General features: G+C 36.2%; 1 protein-coding gene across 1 annotated transcript; it reads right to left on the reverse strand.

The window, feature by feature from the left end:
* Window positions 1–258: 258 nt before the first annotated feature.
* On the reverse strand, window positions 259–18,784 carry LOC129927694 (uncharacterized). The gene is made up of 4 exons (XM_056037882.1): window positions 18,754–18,784; window positions 5,147–5,192; window positions 1,453–1,518; window positions 259–1,302 (listed from the first exon to the last, which is right to left on the reverse strand). The coding sequence occupies exon 4, from the start codon at window positions 1,097–1,099 to the stop codon at window positions 356–358; it is 744 nt and encodes a 247-aa protein (XP_055893857.1). The 5' UTR covers window positions 1,100–1,302; window positions 1,453–1,518; window positions 5,147–5,192; window positions 18,754–18,784; the 3' UTR covers window positions 259–355.
* Between the last annotated feature and the right edge of the window lie 8,983 nt (window positions 18,785–27,767).

Here is a 27,767-nt window from a genome sequence, read left to right on the forward strand (position 1 = left end):
GGAATTCAGAGATAGCATCAGTTTTTTCATAGGTCAGACCGTTACGGTGCTATTAAAATCCAAACGTGAAAATTGCTGCCAGCGGGCTTAACGCGATCGAACTTCGCACTTTACCATAGATCTACACCTGGTAGTATAATTTGTATTTGAACAGGTTTTAATTATTGTAAATTTTAATAACAAACAACAACATATATATAAAACATTGTGCATTTAAAGATAATATAAACAATTTATGTACATACCAGAACAAAGGTGAATATAAGAGATTAGCACGTTTTTTTTTTTATTTTCATGTCCTCAAAGATAAACATCTTCATGGTGGAGCTTGACAACTCACAAGGGAAACAACCCACTAGAGATAACCAATTCCACTGGAATTTAATCCAGACTTTAAACTTTTACTGTGGACACATTCAGACCAAGTCCAAAAGCTATTTTTATACCCCAGACAGTTAACATATGCTCCACTACTTCCTGGACATGTACAAGTTGTATAAGTAAGCTGAGATCTATCACCCACCTTGTACATGTCCTCCCATTGACCAACACTGACCTGTTTAGAACATCCATGAGGATGTGACACTATAAAGGTCAACTTGTGATTAGATCTAGATTCCAAGTATTTTCTATAGAATTTCAACCAGACTTTATAAAAATGTTCATACATTTCCATCAGTTTATTTCCTACAGTTTCGTCACATGTCACACAGTACAAACTACAGAAGTCATTCTCAATATTTGCTTCTGAAACACCGACCTCATCTAAACTGATTACTGGACTATCATCTCTATCATAAAACAATCTCAAGGTCGTGTGACTGGCCTCAATGTCATCAAAAACCACATGTGTGGCTGTGAACACATTCAAAGTCCAGTACACATTGCTGGGTGATTCTGACACATTACATTTTCTACAACAACAATTTGTGTGGCCAACATCTTTATTTCTTCCATCTTGTGAGACTCCATCTTGAAACTTGGTTACACACCTCACTGTTCCACTTCCTGTCCTCAAGTTTCTTTTCTCACTCATGTTATAAAATGGATATGGTTGAGTTGTCTTTGGCCAAAACTTTGGTCTGCGTGGACTGGACATTTTCACATCTACTCTGACTGTCAGATCAGCTGTAGCTTTGATGTATTCATACAAATCTATGTCTTGTAGAACTCCAGGTAAATGTTTCTTGGTGAATGTATCAACAGGTATAAACTGTTTATGACCTGGATTCTTCTTACAGTTACCTCGATGTTTGTGTAGATCAGCTTCTCCACCTTCTGACTCCTGAGTTTCATGATCACCTGGAGAACAGGTCAAGAAACTTGAATTGATCCAATGTTTAGAACGAAATGTAAAGTATTGATTTAAATCAAAAGAAATCTATAAATCAAGTCTAACTCATGTGTTCATCTCAACAGTTTATACACAAAGAAAATAAATTCAAAAGTTACCAATTATTGGACCTTCAACTTCATCTGACTGGACTTTATACTGGTCACTGGTGAAATGTTGAGGATCTGAAATGATAAAAGACAAATAACTATTTTTACATTTTCTTTTTTTTTTTTTTCATTATATTAAACAGACTTTAACAAAAGCCTTTCTTTATCTAAACATTTACAAACCAAAAGTTTTTACCTGTATCTTGATTTTCTTTCCCGAGACTGCATTTTTTTCAGTAGAGAAGAAACTAAACTAAATAGTCTATACTCTATACCATAGACTTATATATAGTGATGGGAACTAAACTAATTTTTTTTAGTTAAACTAAAACTAAGTTTGAACTAAAAAAAAGTAATTAAACTTTTAGTTAATCACAAATTGAAAAAATTAGTTAAACTAAACTAAGAAACTTTAGTTAAACTTTTACAAACTATTTTGACCTTTTTTAAGGACGAAACAGCCAAAAATGAAAAATATAAACAACAACCAATCTCTTTAGCAAAATGTAATAAACATTTATTTGTGCACATGAAAAAAGATTTAAATGTCTTTATGGGATAGATGTAGATCTTAATAGAATCACTAGATTAGACTAGAATGATACTATTATAGAAAGAAATTAGAAGTAATTGTCCAAGTTCTAATATAAGTTACCTTTTTAGAAGTAATGATAAAACTGCATGTTGACTCGCTAACTAACTCTAGATTCTAGAATATTAATAATATCTTCTACAAACGAAATGATCAGAAATATAATCTGGATCTAGAATTAGATCTAGCTACTAGACCAAGATCAAATAATTAATATTTTAATCTAAAAATAATTTAAGAAATACTAGTTACTACTAGTACTACTACTACTAGATTTAAATAGAGTCTAGTAGATATCTTAGTAACTCTAGATCTATCTAGAGATTTTAGATTATTATAATTATGATTATAACAAGATATGGGTATCTATAATATACTATAATATAATATACTCTAGTAGATAATACTAGATCTAGATCTAATAGATCTAGATATAAGTATAATTACAATAGAAGTAGAGATGTAGATCTAGTCTAGATTTAGTTAATTTAGTATTAGATATCTAGTATAGTGACGACTATTATTAGTAGGCCTATTATAGTCATTAATATTATAGAACTATCATCTTTGCATCTTAGGTCTCAGTATAGGCCTAATAAGTAATCTAGAATTTTCTAGATATATCTAGATCTAATCTAGAATCTAATTCTAGAATAGTAGAATCTCTAAACTAATAGATCTATATTATTGACTTATAATTTTAAATTTACATTTAGATCTAAGACTACTAAGAGAGTTAGTAAGAGTTAGACTCTACTTAAGACTAAGAGACTAAAATAATTAAATATATAGACTATTATGACTATAGATCTAATAGTAGTAATAGACTAATACTAATAGACTAGACGTCACTAGACTCTAACTCTAGATCTATCTAGTAAAAAGTTTTAAAATAAAAAGAGTCGACATTTCTTTTAGATCTAAAGTAAAGCAAAATTCTTTGCCTGCAGCTTTACAGGAACATACTGGTGTTTAATTAAAAAGCAGCAAAATGTAGATCTATAGAAGCAAGGAATTATCAGGATTTATCAAGCAGCGAAACTTGCTAGAAATGTAATGAACACGTGTATTTTTTTTAAAAGGCGGGAAAAGCGGCCATTATAGGGTAAAGGTCAAAAGGCTTTCTAGTGACCTGTGCACCCTCTAGTTTATTCTCCTCTCTATCATTCATTATATATATTCTCTGAATTACATATATCTAAATATTTATTGGTATGACCGTATGTATGTTAAAAAAGTTTGTAAAATTTGTAATTAAACTTTTTAGTTTGTAACTAAAAAAAATTAATTAAACTAGGATTTTAACTAAACTATTTTTTTTTAAATTAAACTTTGGCCTTAACTAATTTTTTTAGTTAAACTAAAAGTTAGCAACTTTTTAGTTAAATTTTGCCCATCACTACTTATATACATAGACATAAATAAATATAGACTGGCCAATTAAAGAGTTTTATGAAACGAAAATTTGTGACTTGCAATTTTGTGTACTTTATTATAAAGCATTTATGAGCAGTATAAAAGTGCTTTTTTAACTTTGATAGACACCTATATATATTGTAAATAAGGAGGCACTGTAGCTTTGTTTAATCTCTAAGAATGAAGATCATGCAACTTTTCATAATTCGGAAATCCGAATACAATAGATATACATGTTTTCAAGTTACGTAAAGTTACTTCCTTTTTCCAGTCTATATTTATTTATGTCTATGCTTATATATTATATCTAGACTGGAAACCGGAAATAAATTCTTTTTCGCGACTGATTGATTCACAGACCTATCTATATATATATATAATTTTTTTTTATGTACGTAAACTCTTTTTTCAGGCTCTAGTTCCATTGAGATAATGTTTCAAAATCCTAGATCGAAATAATTCAGGTTGATTCAAATTATCTTATGACATTAAAATGGAAAAATCGATAGTGAAATTGACCTGCGTATCGCCAAGGCCAGTGTATCCTATGGCAGACTGTCTACAAATGTCTGGAACAGACGCGGTATCACCACAAACACAAAGCTAGGGGTCTATAGAGCCGTCATCCTCCCTACATTTCTCTTTGCCTCAGAAACATGGACAGTGTACAGTAAACATGCAAAGAAACTAAACCACTTCCACATGACATGTCTGAGAAAAATACTAAATGTCAAATGGCAAGACAAAATACCAGATACAGAAGTCCTTCGAAGAGCGTGTCTGCAAAGCATTCACACAATCCTGATGCAGTCCCAGCTGCGATGGGCAGGTCACATCTACAGAATGGAAGACCACCGCATCCCTAAACGATTCTTGTATGGCCAACTAAGCGAAGGTGGTCAAAGAAAGCGCTTCAGGGACACCCTCAAAGCTTCTCTGAAGGCGTTCAGCATAGACCCAGGCACCTGGGAGACAGAGGCACATGACAGAGCATCATGGCGTCGCGCTGTGAAAACTGGCGCACAGGTTGCTGAGGAAAAAAGAACAACGCCAGAAAAGAAAAGCAAGACAAACGACACTAGCCCCAGCTGGAATAACATTCCGGGCTCACATAAGTCTCACCAGCCACATGAGGAGGCATAAAACCCCAGTGCAAAGCCCTCAGCCCCCAGGATGACAAAGTGGTCATCATCGAACCACGATGGACGAACTATATATATATATACATATATATATGACATTTAAATACATTCATTACCGAGATCTTTCTAGATTATGTATCTAAAAATTGTAAAATAATAATTATGAGACGAGAGTACTCTTATTTTTTATGTTCAATTACTAGATTTGTATCTAAAAATTAAATTATATGTTACATAGGTTAGGGTTGAAAAAAAATACAACTTTACTTTTTATAACTACTTTACAAAACAACGCCTTGATCCAACTTTCTAAATCATTTTCACTGACATTTTTTGTAGTGTTTAAAAGTCTCCATGTCCAGTCTAGATATAGTATATATATAAGTCTATGGTCTATACATTCTAGAAGCTGAACATCAAGCTAACTTTGCAACAACTTCAATTTGACATGCTTACTATTATTACGTTTAGGTCTAGTAAAAAGTAAGAGAGTAAAATGGCACCATAAAATATTGGTATTTAACTTAGGTATTGTTTCACTCTGATTTCATACCATTAAGTCCACAGGTGTCTTGAGGAAAACAATGGTCTGTACTGTTCTGGAAATTCAAACAAATTATGTACATAAAGTTACTTTCATTTTTTTCTTTATATATAAACAAATCAACATTAATGAAATATTCTCAGAAAAATCTAATTTTTATATTATTCTTTTTTTTTTTTTTTTTGCTTGTCGATTAAAAAAATTGTTTAATTAATTGTTTAAACTAAGATGAACTGCTTTTCTTTTTGCACTTAGACTGAATATGTAATTTTGCATTTTTGTTTTGTTTTAAAGTAATGAAACACTTTATAATGAAATGTAAAAAAACAACCTTATTCAATGGATACCAGCTCATATACAACTAGAAGGAAATGAGAATGCTGACACACTCGCCAAGAGTGGGAGAACAAACTCACAAATTAACTCTGCACTCTATCCAGAAGAAATGAAGAAATTAATTGTAAATAAAATAAATGAGAATTGGACGAGCTCTCATCCAAATCACAAGAAAGATGACGCTTACTATAAGCTATCCCGACAAGACCAACGTCTAATCTTTCGACTCAGGACCGGACACAACAGAATGCGACAACACATTTTCCGGAAGCTCAAAATTGGAACCAGTGAAATCTGCCCATGTGGAGTATCACCAGAGAATGCCGACCAGGTCCTCCGAAACTGCATTCTTTACCAAGAGGCCCGTACAAGACACTGGCCCCAAAACACCCCAATGGAAAGAAAACTATACGGAGAGCTCCCTGATTTGGAAACCACTGCGCAGTTCATCTCATGTATTGATTTTATTATCTGAACACTCCAACAAAAAAAAAAAATGAGAACGAAGAAGAAGAAATGTAAAAATAAATATATATATATTCATCAGACTTTTATAGTCTAGATTTTAATTTAGAGTTTCAATAGACTTTAAAACTAGTTTTGGAATACTAGATCTAGAATCTAAATCTATATGAGTAATTACTAGCGACAGCAATGAAAATAATAAAAGTGAAAAACATAAAATGTAGTTATACAGAAAAAAAGTAGTAATAAAAGAAAATATTAAATAATTAAAAAGTCAACAAAAATATAAAGAAACACAAATAAAAAAATAGATTAGTCCAGGATTCCTTATGATAATACTCTCAATTTGACCAATAGTTTCCCTATTACATAAGTGTGATATGTTAATCTAGAGACGCTACACTATATAATAACTATAAACGACACCAACACTATAACGCCATATTCAACAGTCCATTTATTTACACAGCCTCACAGTACGAGGTTACACACAACACTGTGATATATGAACTTTCTTACCAAGGGGAATAACTCTGCATACTAATAACAAACACATACACATAAACACAATGTTAACATTAATTACAATTTCTTTTTTTTTCTTTCTTTCATTATTTCTTTCATTCTTTCTTTCATTCCTTACTTCATTCATTCAAGTCTTCCTCTCTTTCTCTTTTTTATTGCATTTTGAAGTCTAAGTAAAACTGAGCATATAGGCTACATAACGAAACAAAAATAGATGATAGTACCTCTGACTACCTCAAATTATAAAAGAATACAATGCAAATATCCTAGTCTACTATATACAATTCAATCTTCTCAAACATCAAGGAGAATGTGTAGAGTGAGAATAGAGAAAAACAAAAAAAAATGGCAACTTTAAAAAAAAGAATGTAGCACTGTCTGGTATGTTCAGAGTTGCCTTAGCATTAGGCCTACATTCAATAAAACTTGTACAGCAAAATTTTAACTAATCAAAATAATAAATTTTATGTATGCATAATGTAATAGTGTAGGCTACGAACATCAATGACATACAATAAAATGACATGATATTAGACCTGCACATGTAAATGGATAGATTTGAGTAGTATATGTCAAATGGTAAGAGGAGTTTTCTGGAGAGCAATAATTAAATTGTATTACGTCTTCTGACAGTGTGTGTTCATTAAAGAAATTTAATAAAAATTTGAACATAATGAAAACAAAAGAACAAGTATCAGAGAAACGTAAGCAAAGTACTAGTGTGAAGCGAAACTAAAACCAAGAACTAGTATAATAACAATGAGAGCAAAATAATACGGTACATAATGTGGCACAATTTACAAATGATTGTCAATAAGAAACAGACAGATTTCAGCAAGTCTTCTTTATGTGCCCGTCTCAACTGATCAGCATTCTTATTTGGTGTTTGGTAATGCAGGGCCTTGGTCACTCATCACGGCGATTGGTGTACCTTCGTATCTGGTCAAACATTGGCTGTAAGTTGAAGACTGTCAAACTGTGCACATAGAATGGAGTCAAATGGGTTGTCGACATTTGGTTGATAAGACTTGTAATAGAATCAAATGTCCTGAGGATAGGGGGGGGGGGTGAAACACTAGGTATGGAGCCATACAGCCTAAGAATGTAAGGCTTAAAAGACGCCATGAATGGAGTCAATTGTTCTGATGATGTTATGATGGTAAGCTGCCCCACCAAAAGACTTGTTCTGTCACCTTGTTTCTTCACTGTTTCTGTATTCTCTGATGGTAACGTTGGTGTTAACAGTGGCAAGTGTAGATAAAGCATCTCTCTGTTGGTGGTGTAGGCATTCACCAGAAATACACACAGTCTCATACACCCAGGTTTCAAAGAACGTTCTTCCCACACAAAGAAGATAAAATATAGTGGGGTAAATAAATGTTGACAATGCTCTGCAGTCTGATCAAATGTAGTGGGGTAACAAGACTGGGGGGGGGGGACTGTTAACAATCTGCTCTGTTGCTGTTTTCAAACTTGATGTACATCGTATGAATCAAGAGTGACTCAAAGGCGATACGAGAAAGTAATGCCAGTTGTTAAGGAAAACAAATGTCTCTATACACAGCGAACTTGTGACTAGAGCAGATAGATTCACATTGTCTCCGACTAGCACACAGATGTTTCCTTCTGATCGCTAGAACAAAGGTCACCAAGTCAAAATATTCTGCCTAATATTTCGACACAGGTGTGTTCACTTTGTTTTTCAGTCACAGGAACTGAAAGTAGTCTCCACACACACACAGTCAGCTACAGTATGATTATAACTCGTTGAGCGTGACCTTGGAGTATTGTCCAAACTATACTAGCAACTCTACTACACATGTGTAACTTCAAAATTCGTGCACATTCAAGAAGCAGGTCAGCCTTGAATTTCTCCACCACTGTCAATCATAAAAATTCATCGCTCTACTGGAGCGTGCACTACCCTCATAACCTCGTTGTAAAATCTTTCTCTCTGAGGTCTCTAGTAAACGGACAAGTTCCCTTTTCGTCCTCTACAACTTTGAGAGTTTCTGTCAGGTTCTCCCAGCTGTCTGGACATTTAGACAAAAGATGTCTATATGACCCACAAGATAAGCATCTCAAAACATTTCCATCACGACCTAATGGGTTTAAACCTTTCTTTCTTGGTTGAGAGAACTGATCTCGAGCAATGTGTCTGACTTGATCTTCACCTCTAAAGTGACTTCTACCTTCATTTAGTCTACTTCCATGATGTTCCACTTTCGGCTTGCTGGTAGATTTCAACTGCTCTTTATCTCGTCTTTCAAAGCTCTTGAAGTTTTCACGTCTGCTGTGGTTCAACTGTTGTTCACCTAATCTTCCAAAACTACTAAACGATTCATGTTTCTTATAGCCAGCCGCCAATAAAGCCTCCTCATTCTCAGACAAACACCTCGGCTCAAGTTTGATACAGGCATCGAACTGTTTCCGTTTATTAACTTCTCCTTTGAACTTTCTAAGAGATGCCTTTGCTTCTTCATGAAGCATCTCCCGATTAGCAAAGTTCATACCTGTCAGAACCAGCATCTTCTCAGTTTGCGTAATTCTTGCCTTTCTGAGCAGCTTGAAGGCCAGAATCTCAGGTAACATCTTCATTCGTTTCTGTTCTAATCTCCTATACTTTGTATCAAACTCTGAAATAAAATCATGTATGGATTGATTTTCCCTTTGCCTGAAGTTTTCAAAATCATCAAATTTATCAATACTGTCTGCCAGGTCGTCTTTGGCCAAGTTTGTATCTAGAAACTTCAACAGATTCTCGAAACCTTCCTGACACTTGAGCTCCGACAGCTCTAATTGCTCAAATACCTTCTCTCTTATCCTTGACTCACTGCCTTGTGGTAATGAAAGGGCTACGGCTATCGCTCTTTTCTCTTTCTTTAGCTCCGTGATTTCATTCCACGCTAGCAGTTCTTTCTTATATAATTCATAAGACATCTCTTTCAAAAAGGATGGAATCTCAATTCTTGTAGCCATTATCACTTTAAATAGGATCAACTAAGTAAATACGTTTACTTACACGCTCTGCTACCACTTGTTAATCTAGAGACGCTACACTATATAATAACTATAAACGACACCAACACTATAACGCCATATTCAACAGTCCATTTATTTACACAGCCTCACAGTACGAGGTTACACACAACACTGTGATATATGAACTTTCTTACCAAGGGGAATAACTCTGCATACTAATAACAAACACATACACATAAACACAATGTTAACATGATATTCTTGATCTAGATCTGGCAGCCAGGTAGTTTTGTATGCATATATAGTTGTCTCTCTTTGTTTTTGGGTTTTAGCCCTGCCCGCTCCATCCTGCCTGAAGTTTTGCAATAGTAAAATTCAAAAATCTTTAACCGCATCTACATTATAAAGTGTACATCGTAGATTTAATGTAGTAGTTTTCAAGTATTTTATTTAAACAAATATATTTGCAATCTTAGAACTACTCTAGGTCTAATTGGCCTACTTTTTGTTTATCTCTTATATCTGGAAATGTAGATTCTTTATAGATGCATTAACCTTAGCTTAAATCTAAGCGTATCTATATCTAAACTCTAAAGACAGATAGATCAATAGACTAGAACTAGTATGAATTAAATTACTAATAGATCTATACTAGAAGCTAAAATGAGGTTAGATGTAGATCTAGATGTTCTACCTAACAGAACTAGTCCAAAGTCTAACATTAAGATTCCTATTTAACCGTGCTTAATTTACTTATATATTACATTTGTTACTTCAAAAAAGAAGATATTTATGTCCTATGCAATTTATGTATCAATCTAGTCATGCTTGTCAATCAAAATTCTCATACAATTGTAAATAAATGTTTGATTATATTTTTTCCGGATAGTAGGCCTAAATCTTCAAAATTTATTGATATTATCTAATAATGTCATACGATTGGAATCTGAAAAATTCATGTCTTTTTTCAGTCTGGTCATTTTTGAAACCATTGTTATTTTGTCTTGAGGTATTGAATTCAATGAATTTTGAAAACATAAACTGTTTATATATATATATATATATATATATATATATATATATATATATATATATATATATATATATATATATATATATATATATATATATATATATATATATATATATATATATATATATATGTGTGTGTGTGTGTGTGTGTGTGTGTGTGTAGCGGCTGTTTTTTTTTTAAACTTAGTTGAAATTTTTGGTGGAGACGGTTGTTAAGGCGGAGGGTTAGGGAAAATGTGACCATTTACTACCAGGTTGTTAATTGTATACTGGCGAGATACTTCTAATCAGGCATATGTTTTTAATAATCTCAAAGGTCTAGGGATTAGTTTGCATGATACTGTTTTGCAGGTAGGTGGAGTTTTTGTTTCCTGGGTCACTGGTTTGTGCATCGGTCTGGGCAGTCTCTCTTTTTTTTTTTTGATACATTTTATTCACTATTTTCTTTTATTAAAAATTTGGTTCCTGGTGCTGCCTTTATAAGTTTAACATATAAGAGAGAGAACTGGGACACTTTTTCTCTGTCATGTAATTTTTTAAACTTGTTTCTTTTCTGAATAAATGAATTTGTGTTTCTCATGTAAAATGTATTGGTAGGCCTATGTTGAAAATTAAAAAGTACTCTAGACATTACTTTATCTGCTGTTACTAAAATCATAGTTTTCGTGAAACAACCTTACTTAGTCCAGTAAATTTACTAACAAACGTTTCTTGATGGGTGTTAAATAGATAATATCCTAACAAGAAGCACTACAAGAACAATAAATACTACCGATGACTTTCTTTTTTGTTTCTTTAAAACAAAAGTGTGCTGTTTTTTTTATTAATCCGATTTTTTAAATTTAAGTTAATTATAAGCAAGGTTTTACCATGGTTTTACTATTGTTAAGTATAAATTCATTGACTTCCTTTCAAAGCAAGAATTCACAAAAAAAAATGAGATACCACTTTGACAACAATCTAGAATAAAGAAGTGTTATTGCAACTTTGCGAACTAACTCATATGTAGCCGAGCGCTTCATGGACTTATCGCTTCTAGTCGTACCATTTTTCTCCCTTATAAGTTACGGTTTGCTGGCTTTTTCACGGTTGGGACCAGGGGCGTAACTAGGGATTTGGGGGCCCGGGGGGGATTGACCTCTTTGGGGGCCCCTTACATTTTGACGTTTGACATATGACATGGGATAATGTACGCAAAAATATATACGCCCCAAATCCAATTGGTTCAGTATATCAGTAAACTTAACAAAAAGTAATCATCAAGACTCTTTTAATGAATAATACCTTTATTTATTAGTTAAATAATGCACAAGTGACAAATCTAAATTGATATCGCTTCACGTCGTGCATTCTGTGCAGCAAAGACATCTATAACATCAACTACATCGATACTTTCTAGTATTTGTGACTTCACTGACATTAAAGCCATGATAAGCCTTTCTTGTGTCATTGTGCTCCTGAGATAGCTTTTGATGAACTTGAGCTTTGAGAATGATCTCTCACATGACGTAATGGAAATGGCCTGAGTTAGCGGTATTCGGAGGAGGTTGCAAAGTTTGAGCACACGTAATTACCATATGAAGCCTGTTTCCTCAATATGTCTATTGGTGATTGTAGTACTGGTTTGTTGATGAAAAGTGCTCGTGCATCAATGACATCATTGAAAAAGCGATTTGCCATTTATTTCATCATACAAACAGGAAAAGTAGCACAGTTTGTCATAAGCGGGTCTTCATCTTACAGGTGTCTTGGTTCAAGAAGAAATCCAAAGGTATCCATTTTCTTTCCAGCCTTTGTAATCTGCCCTTCATCTCCATATGAAATCTGTCCAGCACTTCTGTCGCAACACGTTTGAATTGCAGTTCTGTTGAAAGTCCTACATTAGAACTCAACTTCCCATCAAGTCTTTTCTTTCTTCTGGTTGTTTTGATTACAGGGAATCCATAGTATTCACTACCTTCTTTTGCTTTTTCGATGGATTGGTTTTTTGTCAGTTTCTCATCATTTTGCAGAAAGCATGAAAGGGTATTAATTTCTTTAGCAGCTTCTCGTATATGCAGTCCAGACTTTTGTAGTTTCTTCTGAACTATATTAATTGGGCGCAAGAGCTTTGACCAGAATTCAAGATAGGCAAAAAATTCTTACTTTTCCACTGCATGGAGAAGATTCTGTGCTAATATTATAATGGTATTACGTCATTGTTGGTTGTTTATGTTTTGTGCGCAAGAAAAAGGATTCAGAGAATACAAAAGTGGGAAAGATCCATATCTCGTTATGCTCGAGTATAGAAATACACCGATAACGGACTGCCGTATGCACCATCACAACTGCTGACGAGTAGAAGACTCAGGGAATCATTCCAACTGATCCCAAACTATTGAAACCATCGGTAGCTGAAAATGCAGAGACATTACTCAACGAACGACAGATGAAAAGCAAAGCGAAATACAATGCAGAAGCAAGACTACCTAAAGATTATTCTGTCGGAGAGTTCGTCTAGGTCAAACATGGCAGAAAGCAGTTGTCATAAAAAAAAACATTCAGCACCCAGATCTTACATCATAAAGACAAACGATGGAAAAACATACAGAAGAAATCAACGCTTTTTGAATAAGAGTTTCGATGAAGACATCTCTGGGTACTAGGATACCGATGAACTGCAAACTGTTGGAACAAACGAAACAGACAGTTATAGACCAACGTCTAGAGAACTTGTTGTGCCAGTCAAGACAACCAGAAGTGGACAAATTGTTAAAGTTCCTAGTAGACAGGGCCGGCCTTAGGCCACTGCAGCCTATGCGGTGGCAGTGGGCCCCGCGCTTTCATAGGCCCCGCGCTAATTCTAAGTGTACATTATTAAATTAAACCATTATAACGTATATAAAATAACAGGGTTTTCGTGACCTCCTGATTTTCCAGGGCCTCCAGGAAATCTCATGAAAAGGCAAAATATACGATAAAGTCCTGAACTTTTTTTGAATTTATTCAAATCTCCAGAAGAATAGACGAAATTGAAATTTTGGGGTGCCTTTAAATAAAAAGTGGCATTGCGAGCTTTCATTTGATAAAAATTTATTGCAAAGACGAAAGTAGGCCTATTTTCTAATTCAAAAAAAAAAATTTTGACATTATGCTCATCCCTACCAAGACTAGGCCCCGCGCGATCCGTTTCGCATAGGGCCCCGCAAATGATAGGGCGGCCCTGCTAGTAGATATCACTTTTAAGAACTTTAAAGGAAGGGTGTGATAATAACTTCAAAAGGAATGATGTGCTAATATTATATGATATTACGTCATTGTTTGTTGTTTATGTTTTGTGCGAAAGCAAAAGGATTAGATGGAAATAAAAATAGAGTTTCCATTGGATTGAGGAACGATGAATAGAGGGGTAATAACTCGAGTGTGAAGTTTAATTCTGAAATTATAGACGCCAAACTCGAATAAAGGACTATTCTAGCATTATTAAGAATAACTTTTGGATCTGTTATACTCGATTCTGTAAATTTTGCTTCAAGGTTAATTAGTGTAGCCATATAATACTCGACATTTAGATCTATTATTTGTAAAGGTAACAAGATACCTGGAATTCGTTGTATATCATGCAGTTTTATTCGTGGCAACAAAGTTTAAAATGTAAAACTAACTTTAAAAAAAACTTTGATCTCTGTGAGAAAAAATATTTTAAAAATGTCAACAAAATTAACGTACTGATAGACCTAGATTTAGGTTTAGTCTTTGTGATAAATTTAATCCATAAATGTTGAAAAAAAAAAAAGACACCCGTTGACACTATTTGTCAATCAAATATATTAATTTATGTATTTACAATAAATTTCGGACACCCATTTGGGGGCCCCCCCTCCTAGGGGGCCCGGGGGGATTTTAAAATTCTCCCCCCCCCATCCCCCCCCCTTAGTTACGCCACTGGTTGGGACCACAAGTTTGAAACTCCCAATTGATCTTAGACAATCAATATGCTAAAATAGTTTCACGAAGAGCATTAAGACTGCTCACTTAACTGTTTTTTTTTAGATTAGTTTGTCTCTGTAGCTCTCGTGTTGATGTATGCACATTACGTTTACTAACACGCACTATAAATTTAAATTATTATTTTTATTATAAAAGTACACGCCAGTGTGGAGAGAAAATGTTACTGTTTTTTTTCCCCCTTATATTTAACCTGCTCTCTACGTCTAAGTCAGGGGTTCTAGACCTGTGTGTCGCGATCCTTTTAGAGCAGGGGTTCTCAACCTGGGGAGTCGCGACCCCCTTGGGGGTCGATTGACGATTTGCCAGGGGGTCGCCTAAGACGATCCAAAATATGGATTGTTATTGACTACTCATCTATTTCTGTATGTGTATGTGCGGGGAGGGGTGTCGCGGCAGAGTGGGGGATTGTAAAAAAGGTGTCGCCGAGCATACAAGGTTGAGAACCGCTGTTTTAGAGGATAGAATGTTGCAGACCACATCTTCATTGGTATAGAATACATTTTTCAACAATTGAAATTACTGTCAATTAATTGCGTCGTGTCCCCATTGGGGCATTAAACATTTTTTTAGTGAAGATCTTATCACGTCGTGAAGAAAATTTAATTAAAATACGCCTTAAAATTTTAGTTCATGTTATTTAGAAAAATTGTGGAACAATTAGTGAACACAGACAATTGAGCGTTAAGATAAGATAATAAAAGACAATAACAATTATTTTTTTTGCGATATGTTTTACTTTACTACTTAAGCAGGAACTCCGATGCATCATTGGTATTCAAGATCTTTCTGCCGAATGCATGACACCATACAAACGTCCAAGCTTTGCCGATAAAAGCATTCAGTTTTTTAGTTTTGAAGGCTTGTGGAGTCAAAAAATTCAGACTTGACTCAGATGGCAAGTGCCATAATTGAAACTTTGCGGACCTTAAAAGCGCTACTTTTTTTTGGTGGCTCTAAGATTTGTCAGAGCTATGAAACTCCCACCATTTACCGAGGAGTTATTATCAGCCAAGTATTTTGCACGAGTAATGATTGGAGCTGAATTCTTTAATAACTTATGTGCAATAGCCATATTACATGACACTAATCATAGGAGAGAATTGTTGATATGACTTTCTTATGTTATTAATCAGGTAATTTAGGAAATGATGTCTCCTTCCTTTCCAAAGTTTAGCATCCAGCTTGATGAATGCACAGACGTAAATTACTCACAATGTACTGGTTTACGTAGGATATATACATAAGCGCGAGTTTAAAGATTATTTTATATCCAAAGTCAAGCAAACGTCTTAAAATGACCCTTATTGCATGTGGTGTAATTGACAAAGTTGGTTAAATTTTGGAAAAGTAAAAAAAATCTTTTTGTAAAACTATTTGCGGTGTCTGCACAGAAAGTGCTTTAAGTATGTTATAATGTCGGTCTCGATTTCAATGTTGGGTACCTTCAATGAAGTCCAGTAGGGCGTCGGCGCCGTTGGCACCATTATCCCGTTGACGGTTAGAAAGGCTTTTATCCAACCAACAGGCCTGGACATGGGGCTCTTCACCCCTGTCCTGTCTGAGGGCACCCAACGGTAGGCGGCCATATCGGTTGACTGACTGGCAAAACCGAGCCGTGCCGTGTACACAGCGCTCCGTCCCCGGTCCTGGCCCACCCGCTATAAGTGGTCGAGAACAGTGCTAACTGCGGGGAGCTTGTCTCATATTCCTATACTGTAACCGCCACTATTCCGTGCAGGGACCGCCACTCCAGCCACGGAACGGCGTGGCGGACTTTTTGGACTGGGTTCCGGGCGTTCTTTCCATCCCAACCCCGAGTGAGAGAAAAAAACAAAACAAAAGCTCACACAGGGAAGCCCGACCGGGCCTGGTTCGCTACTCGTACTTGGCCTATCTAGTCTCCACCCACTAGACGTTTCCACCGGAGGGCCACGCTGAGGCGACGGGTAGCTGGAATTCCTCCGGCAATGCTGGGTACAGAATGAGTCACCAGTAGTCATTGTAACTAACTGCATAATCGTCGACATATATTTAGCAACAAAGATACAGCCACAGTATTACATCAATAGCAATTCAGCTAAATATGATTTCTTTTTAATGTCGTATACAAATTCTGGGTCAATTGTTTGCAGTCATTTTTTTTCTATTTTGAAATATTTTACGACTTCATCTCTATTTTCAACAACGTATCTCTTTGTGACACTTGTAATACTAAATACAGAAATAAACCGGATGCAAATAATGGGAATTCCTAAATCTTGTACAAAATAAAACAAGCTCAACCTTAGCACTAACTTTGGCATGCTTGAAAATAGTGACGCAAACACGCAATAGAAAAGTATATAGGAAAGTCAAAAGATACGCTTTTTATTTTGTATAAATTAAGCAGAAATATGGCTCCTATATTTACAGTAAATAAAGGTTTTACTATATCTTCAGTTTCTAACGATACTATTAACATTATGGTTATCAGATATATACATTTTGAGAACGATTTTATAACACTAGCTAAATCACATTTATCTCAAACGAAAAAAATATTTTGAAAAATGTGGTTTATTTTTTATTTATTTGTAAATATTAGCTTATGCTATAATGACACACTACAGGTATTAAGTATTTGAATTTATTAGTAAATGTTAGCTTATATTATAATAATACACTTGTTAGCTTTATGTTACACTATATTACAGAAACTGAGTAACTGGCGCTAACACTTCACGCTGGATTCAGGAATTTATTGATTAACTCACTTCATACTCTAACACCACCTTACACACAAGATGAAGTCTTCTGTAAAGGGGGATAATTTTACCAGCACATTTACAAATTAACATAATGTTAACATTAATTACGATTTTGTAATTTATTTTTTTCCCTTCACTCTGTTTTAAAATTCATGAGAATTCACAATAAATGTTTAAGCAATGCAGAAATAAGTGGAATAATTTAAAATAATATAGGATCATTTAGGATTTTAAAAAACATAGGAAGGGATTCAAATGCCACGAATTTATAAAGCTGCTGGAAAGGTGTCCCGCCAACAGACGAACATTGACAGACATTCCATTGTTTCTTCTCTCTGGTACTTTCTGATCGTAATGTTGATAATATCCAGAGGCGTAGCTAGTGATTTTAGGGCCCGGGGGCGCTTGACCTTTTTAGGGACCCCTGTAAAAATATCTATAGCATTATCTAGATCAATGCTGCCTAGTATTTTGAACTCCGTGTGAATAGCAAGATTGCATGGCTGAGGAGCAATATTTAATATTTAATGAAAATAATGTAGGGCATTGATGTGGGTGGCCTTCCTCAAGACTTTTGAATATGAACCTCCATCTCCCATCCTATCTACGCCACTGATATCATTTGCAAGTGTAGCTCGTCATTTTTAGATGGTGTTGTAAGAATTTACAAAGAATGCATATAATCTCTACGTTCAAGTTTTCAAAAATCGTATCAAATATAGTCGTGTAACGAACTGTTGACAAGGTTCACGTCTGCTCGGACTTGTGTTGTTCTCACACTTGGTGTGCACCACATAAACACAGATTGACTCAAGGACGATACAAGACATACAGTTGTGCAAGTGGCTCAGGACTAAATGTCGGCTACTTATACACAGCACACTTGTGGCCGCCTTTAAAAAGAGTCACTTAGTGACAACCTTCTGCCAAATATTTTGTCACAGTTATTTCCCCTTTAATTTTCACAATAAAAAAAAACTGAAAGACTCCACAAACAGAAAAATAAAAGTACAAGATGTTTTATCTTATCTTATCTTATCTTAAATAATACAGACGTTACTTCAAAAAAGAAGATGATTACGTCCTACGCGTTATGCATCTAGTCATGCATATTAACCAATGACTTAAATTCTGCCAAGTCACTGGTTTTCCTGGCTAGCTCAGGCAACCCATTCCATGCTCTAATAGCACTAGGGAAGAAGGAGTATTTGTACACATTTGTCCTGGCATATGGGACGAGAACCGTGCCTCTGTCTTTGTGCCTTTCAGAGTATTTTATTAAGTTCTGTTTTTGTATTTGAAGATTATGGTTTAGTGTTTTATGCATAATTGCCACACTACTTGATCCAGTCTTAGTGTATAAACTATACTAGAAGCTATATACATGTGTAATTTCAATATTCCTGTACATTCTCAGACTACGCCAGCATTGAAACCTCTGCCTTATCAATCATGATAGTATTCAGCTATACCTCTCCATTCTAGTGATTCAATAAACATTACTTAAACATGCAAAGTTCTGTCACCTGATGCACATACCTTGCCGTGGTGTGACAGCTTGAGTGCCTCAATGACCCTCAGAGCTATACCGGCGGGAGCTCATCACTCCTGGCAGGTACTACCAAGCCGGACAGGTCTGCTAGGAAAGAGGCCAGACAAAAGGTGCATCCCCCTCCCCGGGACACAGGGGTTGTGCGATAGGCTAACAACCTGTCCATGGAAAAAAAAAAGTGTTATAGAAACCAGAACAAAAGCACAAACACTAAACATTGTCAGAGGCGAAAGTAGAGCTCCACAAAGGAGACTTATGAAGCTATGCAGGGAAAGTCGAACGAATCCTGTGAGGCCGACCACTCTACTTAAACCAATGAAAAAGAAACACTTCCTTATTCAGAAGGCAGCATTTAACTTGGGAACATGGAATGTCCGCACTTTACTAGAACCAGGTAGATGTGCACAAACTGCCAAGGAAATGGCTAACTACAAACTACAGATCCTGGGAATGAGTGAAGTTCGATGGAACACATTCGGTGAAACAAGACTGCAATCAGGAGAAACCCTTCTCTTCTCTGGAAAGGAAAAAGAAGATGACTTACATGAAAATGGTGTAGCACTATTACTAAACAAGGAAGCTTTCAAAAGTCTTTTAGAATGGGAACCAGTTTCAGAACGAATAATTAGAGCCAAATTTTTGTCTAAGTTCAAAAATGTTCACATCATTATGTGCTATGCTCCCACCAACCTTGCAAGTGATACTGACAAAAATACATTCTATGACCAACTGCAAAGTATAGTTGACAAAATACCTACAAGAGATGTTTTGATCGTCATGGGAGACTTGAATGCCAAAGTGGGAAGTGACAACAGAGAGAGAGAGAAAAGTATGGGCACCCATGGACTTGGCACCATAAACGAAAATGGAGAAATGTTTGCAGACTTCTGCACATTTAATGAATTAGTGATAGGAGGCAGCATTTTCCCCCACAAAAAATGCCACAAAATGACATGGGTTTCACCAGACAATAAAACAGAGAATCAAATCGACCACATTACCATACGGCGGAACTGGAGAAGCACATTACTAGATGTACGAAACAGAAGAGGAGCAGATATTGGCTCAGACCACCACCTAGTTGTTGCCAAACTAAAAATGAAGCTGGCCAGCAATAAAACAGAAAGAAACAAAAGGAAAAGATTTGACCTAGACAAGCTCAACAACACACAGATTAAAAAGGAATTCCAACTATCCCTTCAAAATAGATTTGCTGTGCTACAACTAGATGAGGCCAAACAAAGCGTCGATAAATCTTGGCAAAATTTCAAAGAAATTATTACTGAAACAAGCAATGAAGTACTAAGCCTTAACCCTAAGAAGAAAAAACAGTGGATTAGTGACGAGACATGGAAATTAATCGAAGAAAGGAAATGCGCTAAACAGGCAGTTAACCTAGCAAAAACAAGAAACCACAAGCAACAATCAAAACAAGACTACCAAGCAGTTTCACAGAAAGTCACCAAAATGCTTAGACAAGACAAACGATCATTTTACAATAATCTGGCAGAACAGGCAGAAGAAGCAGCAGGTAAAAGAGATATAAAACAACTATACAAAATCACCAAACTTCTCAGTACCAAAAAGGCTAATTGCAATGTTCCAGTCCGAAACAAATACGGAAAACTACTTTCTTCAATAAATGAACAACTTGAAAGATGGAAAGAATATTTTCAAGAAGTGCTCAATAGACCTAAACCACGAAATCCACCAGATCTAAATGCAGGACCAACACTAGACATAAACATGGAAGAAATAACAAAAGAAGAAATAAGGAATGCACTCAAACAAATGAAGACAGGTAAAGCAGCTGGAATTGACAACATACCACCCGAAGTCCTAAAAGAAGGAGGAAGTGAAATAGTTGACCAAATGCACAAACTATTCAACAAAATTTGGTTAACAGAAACACCTCCGGGTGAGTGGAAAAAGGGCTTGCTAATTAAAATACCAAAGAGTGGAGATCTATCACAATGTGAGAAATGGCGAGGCATCACTTTGCTGTCAGTACCAAGCAAGATTTTTAGCAGAATCCTACTAAACAGAATAAAGGGAGCATGTGATGAACACCTAAGGGAAGAACAGGCCTGATTCAGAAAAGGGAGATCTTGTGCTGACCAAATAGCTACACTCAGGATAATTGTAGAACAATGTGTCGAATGGCAATCTCCTCTCTATGCAACTTTTGTTGACTTTGAAAAAGCTTTTGATAGTGTCGACAGAGAATCTATCTGGACTGTAATGAGACATTATGGGATCCCCAATAAAATAATAACCATAATCAAGAACCTTTATGATGGTTTCACCTGCCAAGTAACCCACTGTGGCAAGCTGTCAGAGGAATTTCCAGTCACAACAGGAGTCAAACAGGGATGTCTTCTTTCACCACTCCTGTTCCTTCTAGTACTGGATTGGGTCACAAAAGAAGCCTACTCTAACGCAGGGAAAGGAATCCAATGGACTCTCACACAAAAGCTGGAAGATCTGGAATTCGCTGATGACATAGCCCTATTATCACACAGACTACAGGATATGCAAGAAAAGGTCACAGCTTTAAGCGAAGTAGGAAAAAGAGTAGGCCTCAAAATAAACCACCAAAAAACTAAAGTACTTAAAGTAAACAATAAACAAAGTGGAGACATAGTATTGGATTCTCAGACAATAGACCAAGTAGAAAATTTCATATACCTTGGGAGTGTAGTCAGTATATCAGGTGGAACAGATGAAGACATTAAACGCCGTATAAATCTAGCACGTCAGACATTTACACAGCTAAAACCAACCTGGAAATCTCCTTACATCTCAAACAAGACTAAACTAAGAATCTTTAATTCTAATGTCAAGGCTGTCCTACTGTATGGTTCTGAAACATGGAGAACAACTGAAGCCACAACAAAAAAAATACAGACCTTCATCAACAGATGCCTGAGAAATATCCTAAAAATACACTGGTATGACAAAGTAGAAAACACCAAACTGTGGGAGATGAGTGGACAGAAAAATATAGAAGTGCAGATCTTAGAGAGGAAGTGGAGATGGATTGGTCACACCCTTAGAAAAGATACCAGCAACAGAGCTAGGCAGGCCATAGAGTGGAACCCCCAGGGAACAAGACGCAGAGGAAGACCAAAAAGAACATGGCGACGCAGTGTACTTGAAGAAGCAGAGAAGACCGGGAAGAGCTGGGACACCATCAAAAAGCTAGCAAGAGACCGTGGAGAGTGGCGTGTTTATGTCGAGGCCCTATGTTCCATGAGGAACTCAAAGGAATGATGATGATGATGATGAAACATGCAAAGTTACAGGTATTAAAACCTAGATGTGCAAAATGCCTTCACCTTTGTCACTGACCTCTATCTTTTACTTAAGCTTCGCTTCGTCGAAGACCATTAGCAGACTACTGCCAATATGTCAATTTGAAATTGTATTTTAATATATAAATGTCCTTCACCTTGGCTTCCTAACTACTAATTTATTTACGATATTTGCAGCCAGTCGCAAAGAAAAACCCAACGTTTTTAGAGAGAAGCTAAAAGTTGAATACATGCATCGAAATATATTTAGATTTCAAAGTTTTTTTTACTTAAAATTGTCACCACAGGGAAATAAAAATTAAGAGAACTTGTCTAAATATATGTAAAAAATTTTACATACAACATAGAGAACCACAGCCTGGTAAGTTGCCTCACTTAGCTTAGTCAGGTAAGTGCTAAATATTATCAAATAATCTAGATAACATTAAATCTATCATTTTTACAAAGCTTATATCAATACACGTTATTTCTCCCACTTCATAGTCTTGAATCAGATCAAAACATTGCAAAATTATTAATTTTCCTATAATTACACACGAATCAACAAAATCAAACAATCAATTGATATGAATGTATTTGGAAATAAATGAATATTGTTTTATTTATAAAAAAAAATAAATAAAAAAAAAAGCTCAATGTGTATAAGAATACGGTTTGAAATTTTCAGTCTTTTTTCTTATATAAGCTTTTTTAAAAAAATCAGTATTTCCAATAGTTCGCTTGTTTTAATATTACTATAGACAGTTTAAATTGTGCTAACAATAGGAATTACGTTCTTGGGTTTAAAAGTAGGTCAATGCTGTTCTGCTTTTCTTCACGTAACAAAATTTAAAACTAACCTTTGTTTTAATTGTTTCTTTGTAGCCTGTCGACAATTTTGAACCCATTGGGAAACAAATGCAAACTGTAAAACAAAACATGTATACATTGGTAGTAAAATAAAAAAAAAATTATCTAAACAATATATAGGCTCTATGCTATTTTTTGGCCAGGTAATAGTAATATAATAGTAATAGTAATCTTATAAATTTTATTTTCCTAACCGTAGGCCACAAACATCCACTCACATAATATGCCCTATAGACCACAAGGTCTGAAAGGGGAACTATTAGGCCAGGTTCACATCTAACTTTACATTCACTTTCACCTATCCTTTGATCTACTGGACCGTTGGGGCACTACACAAGATCTGTTAACCTTCTTTCTCCATTCTTATCTCTCATTTGTCTTTGATATAATTTCATTCGGATGTTCTTTCTGAAAATATTGAAGCCTTCCTGGGTGGACCACTTCGGGGGCCGATTTTGAGTTTGTGTTTCCTTTTGTAACCTTGTTACTTTTTAAATCCTGTAAATCCTAATGCTCATATAATACTTGGAACGTACTCCTTCTTCTTTGTTGACAACGAATGTAAAGTTCATCTGTTTTTGTGCCTACGGTTAACGAGGGTGTCATGTAGCCAGCACAACGACCAACTGCCTTTACTTTTCCCCAACTAATGTCAGCTACCCATTAGAGCTGAGTGGACTCAGAGGAGCCCAAAGATTCAAAATTTAAAAATCCCAGTCTTCACCAGGATTCGAACCCGGGACCCCCGGTTCGGAAGCCAAGCTCAGCCACCGCGCCTCCCCTGGCCTTAGTCTTATAATCTAATTGTTTTGAATAGGCTCAATCTCTTATTTGAAACCTCAAAATAAATTTCTTTTAATTCCACAATAAAAGAAAATTTTCAGGAAAATTAAGTTTACAAGATTACTATTCGTTTTAAATCAGGTTTAACTTATAATGCATACTAATTAGCTTTTTTCTCTTTTAGAAACTGCTTGTATAACTGATTTAAAAAATTAGATTTTTCACTTTCAGAAAAAAAAAAGTAGCCGTTGCATCAGAACTATGCATGGTCTAAAATATTGTAATGTCGGATTTTCAATATCTTTTCTAGTTTACGAGATCTAAACGGGACAGACGGACAGACATTTCACACAAAACTAGATCTAATAGCGTCTATTCCCCTTTCGGGGGCCGCTAAAAAAGTTACATGGATACAAATCTAAACTTCGAACTTATGGACACTTACTGTGAATTTCAAGTTTGACAAAAAAGAGTTTGATCTAGTTCTACAATATGGTACACAGACTCTAGCTAAACCAGTCACACATGTCTCTATGTTTCTGTCTTCCTTATATAATTTCAACTAGAACAATAAATAAATAAATCTTGTTTTTTTTATCGGTGTTGGAGTGACAACTTCCTGATGGCTCATTTATGTGTACACGTTTTCGGAAATTCTTGAAATGAATATAAACCAAGTCTCTTAAATTGTGGATCCCGCCTCTCTGTAAAAGGTCAAACTACTTAGAAAGATTGGGCAAGAAGGCGGGGCATTTGCTTTGTAGCTCTGAATACACCAGGTGGCTGGGTCTATGCTGAACGCCTTCAGAGACGCTTTGAGGGTGTCACTGAAGCGTTTTCTTTGACCTCCTTGCGAGCGCTTTCCTTCGCTTAGTTGGTCATACAAAAGTCGTTAAAGGATACGGCGGTCTTCCATTCTGCAGACGTGTCCTGCAAATCGCAGCTGGGACTGCATCGGGTTTGTGTGGATGCTTTGCAGACCCGCCCTTCGATGGACTTCAGTATACGGTATTTTTGTCTTGCCATTTGACATTCAGTATATTTCTTAGACATGTCATGTGGAAGTGGTTCAGTTTATTTGCATATTTTGTGTACACTGTCGACGTTTCTGAGGCGGAGAGCAATGTATTTTCCTTAGCGTCACCTCGTACACATAAACACACACACACACACACAGACCAAACATAAAATAGAGCATAAAACAAAAAAGCGCCAAATATAAAAAATATAGTATAATTAAATTCCCTTAGCGTGGCCGAAATGGAGTTTGAAGTTCAACCTATATTCTTTGTTAAGACGCTGAACACCATTAATTAAGTAAACATGTACAGTCAAGGAATGTAATGAGATGTACTGGTTACTGTCCAACTCTTCACCAAAGAAAGGAATGCAGCAATTCGTATATTGATCTGTTTTGGCAATTGTTGTTGAATTCCCCTAATTATAATAATGTGTAGTAAATCATCATCATCATCATCATCATCATCATCATCATCATCATCAAACTCCATTAGAGTGAGGGCTTGAGAGGTTCAAATCCTCTCTTGCAAAAGCCCTGGTAGAAACCCTGCTGTCTTGCGTAGTGCATAAATGTCGCCATACAGGTCGAGAATTTTTGGTTTCCCAGACCTGTCGAGACGGAGATCAGCAAGTCTGGGGGCAGTCAAACAGAATATCAGGCACGGTTTCCTCTTCCTCCCCGCAGCGGGGGCACCGTGAATCGAAATTTGGCCATAGCCGTGAGAAATATGAGCCTTCAGGACAATGGCCTGCCCTGCACTGTGCTATAAAAGCTTGACCAGGCCTGGACAGCCTCCACCACGGGGAAGTAGAGTGTGGTAAATAACAGCTTTGATATTTAACCAGAACTTTTTCTTAAAAGAATTGCAGAATATTAATCAGTAGACACACCAGAAAATAAACCGGAATCGGGATGTAGAAAAAGAAAAAAAAAGACACCACCGGGTCTAATATTGAAAGCGACAGATTTCATTGGCTTTTCTACACATTTTTAGTATATGCATTACAAACTATGCTTTTACTTCACTGAATATAAACTCCTGATACTACTTTTTTAAAATCATTCTAGAGATTCCCAATTATGTCTCTACGCGCAGGCCTATTGTATCAATAGTGTTTGTAGCAGGACATCAAGGGATAGTCCGGTCTATTGCCAGCGGACTACTGTCTTTTCGTGCTCCCTTCACTACAGACGTGTCTTACAATATGACCAGCCAGTTCAGCTTTTGTCTCTTAGAAGTATTGTTATTATTATTATAGCTTTTTATATAGCGCTACTTTCATGCTTATTAAAATTGCTTATAGCATGCTCAGAGCGCTTTTGGTCCCAATCTCATTTGTGGACCAGTGGGGTGGGGGGAGGGGGGTATCTAAGAGTTGGTTTTCCGTGCTGCCTTTAGGCGCTCAGTAAACGCAACTCTGCCCAAGTCAGGTGTCGAACCTCGAGCCCCCTTCTAGGTAGCCAAGCCAAGCCAAGCTCAAGCGCACTTGGCCTCTCGACCACGCTATTCAGTTCTTCCTTTTTGACACCCAGAGTGTGAAAGAACAAATTCATTTCTCTTCTTTTTCCTGGTGTAATATGCCCTACATTTTCATATAGCATTTACTCTCAGAGGCTTGAATTTTTCTCTCAGCCTTTAAGTGTCCAACTGAGTAGAAAAGATAAAAACAAAACAAACAAAAAAAAAGAACTTTATAACAGGATGTGTCATGCCCCTGTGTCTTGATACTCAGACTGACGTGGTGAGATGAACCATTTGGGAATTCCCGAATTGAATTTTATAGTAATTAAAAAAAAATTACATGTTCTTACAAATAGGGTCAACTCTGACAAGGTTAAAAACATTCTGTGTGTGTGTGTGATGAAGGATCACGTTGGGGTAGGTACTTCCCCCCCCCCCCTCCACTAGCATTGAATGATTTTAATGAGAGAGAAAAAAGTGTTTTAAAAAGTACACGAAAATTGTCGACGTCATTTGGAAATGAATCTTAACATCTTAACATAAATAATACAATTTTTCATACTACAAATTTTCATTGTATTTTTGGTCTAAATTACACTCAAAAATTTTGGTAGAAATTAACTTATAACCTCATATAGACTAATATGAATAGTCTCCTTTTAGACTTTGGGACTTTAGGACAGATCATGTTTCTTTGACCCAAGGTTAACGAGGGTGTCATGTCGCCGGCACAAAGACCTATCACTTTTACTTTTCTTCAACAAATGTAAGATACACTTTAGAGCTGTTTTACTGAAGGCAGCACGGAAAACCAACTCCTAGATACCCCCTCCCCTCCCCCCACACTGGTCCACAAATGAGATTGGACCAAAGCGCTCTGAGCATGCTATAAGCATGAAAGTAGCGCTATATAAAAGCTATAATATATATATATATGTTATATTTTTTTTAACAGCCTATATCAGCTACTTTGTATATCTGTCTTTCTGGGCCTAATTGTGTATCTAACATGTAGTGGCCAGGGGTGTCAATGGGGATAAGCTCCAATTGTCTATAAAATACTCCTAAAGGCATGAGTCTCAGCCCTTGACAACTAAGTCCAGCACCTGGTCTGCTCGTGTGGCTTAGATATTAAGCCCGGCGAAACTGCTCTTACTAACAGGTGAAGGGGTGAAGGCCGATACCTGGCGCCACAAAACCAGGAGCATCGGGCAGATGGAGCTCGTCAGTCTAGTAAGGCAATTCATCTAGGAGAGGGGTACTCTGACTTCAAACCCCCGCTGCCTTGCGGTATTAAGGCTTCAGGAGACAACCTCGAGGAAAAATCAGGAGTTAAGCCCCGTAGGCGTTGGGAGTATCAGCTATGAAATTCCCTCCGGCAGCTTCTGCAACTGAGTTGGTGCCAAATGTAATGCGATGCGTTCCTTTGGATCTTATCAGCAAGGTCAAGAGAGGGATCATGACGCATGGGCCACCCATGACCCCTTTATCCAAGGCCCAGGAATGCGCCCCGGAGAGGATAACTACTCTTCTGGCCGCATTCATTGTCTTCCAAGACAGAAGGATCAATCC

Source organism: Biomphalaria glabrata, chromosome 8 (genome assembly GCF_947242115.1).
Source record: "Biomphalaria glabrata chromosome 8, xgBioGlab47.1, whole genome shotgun sequence".
NCBI lineage: Eukaryota > Metazoa > Mollusca > Gastropoda > Planorbidae > Biomphalaria > Biomphalaria glabrata.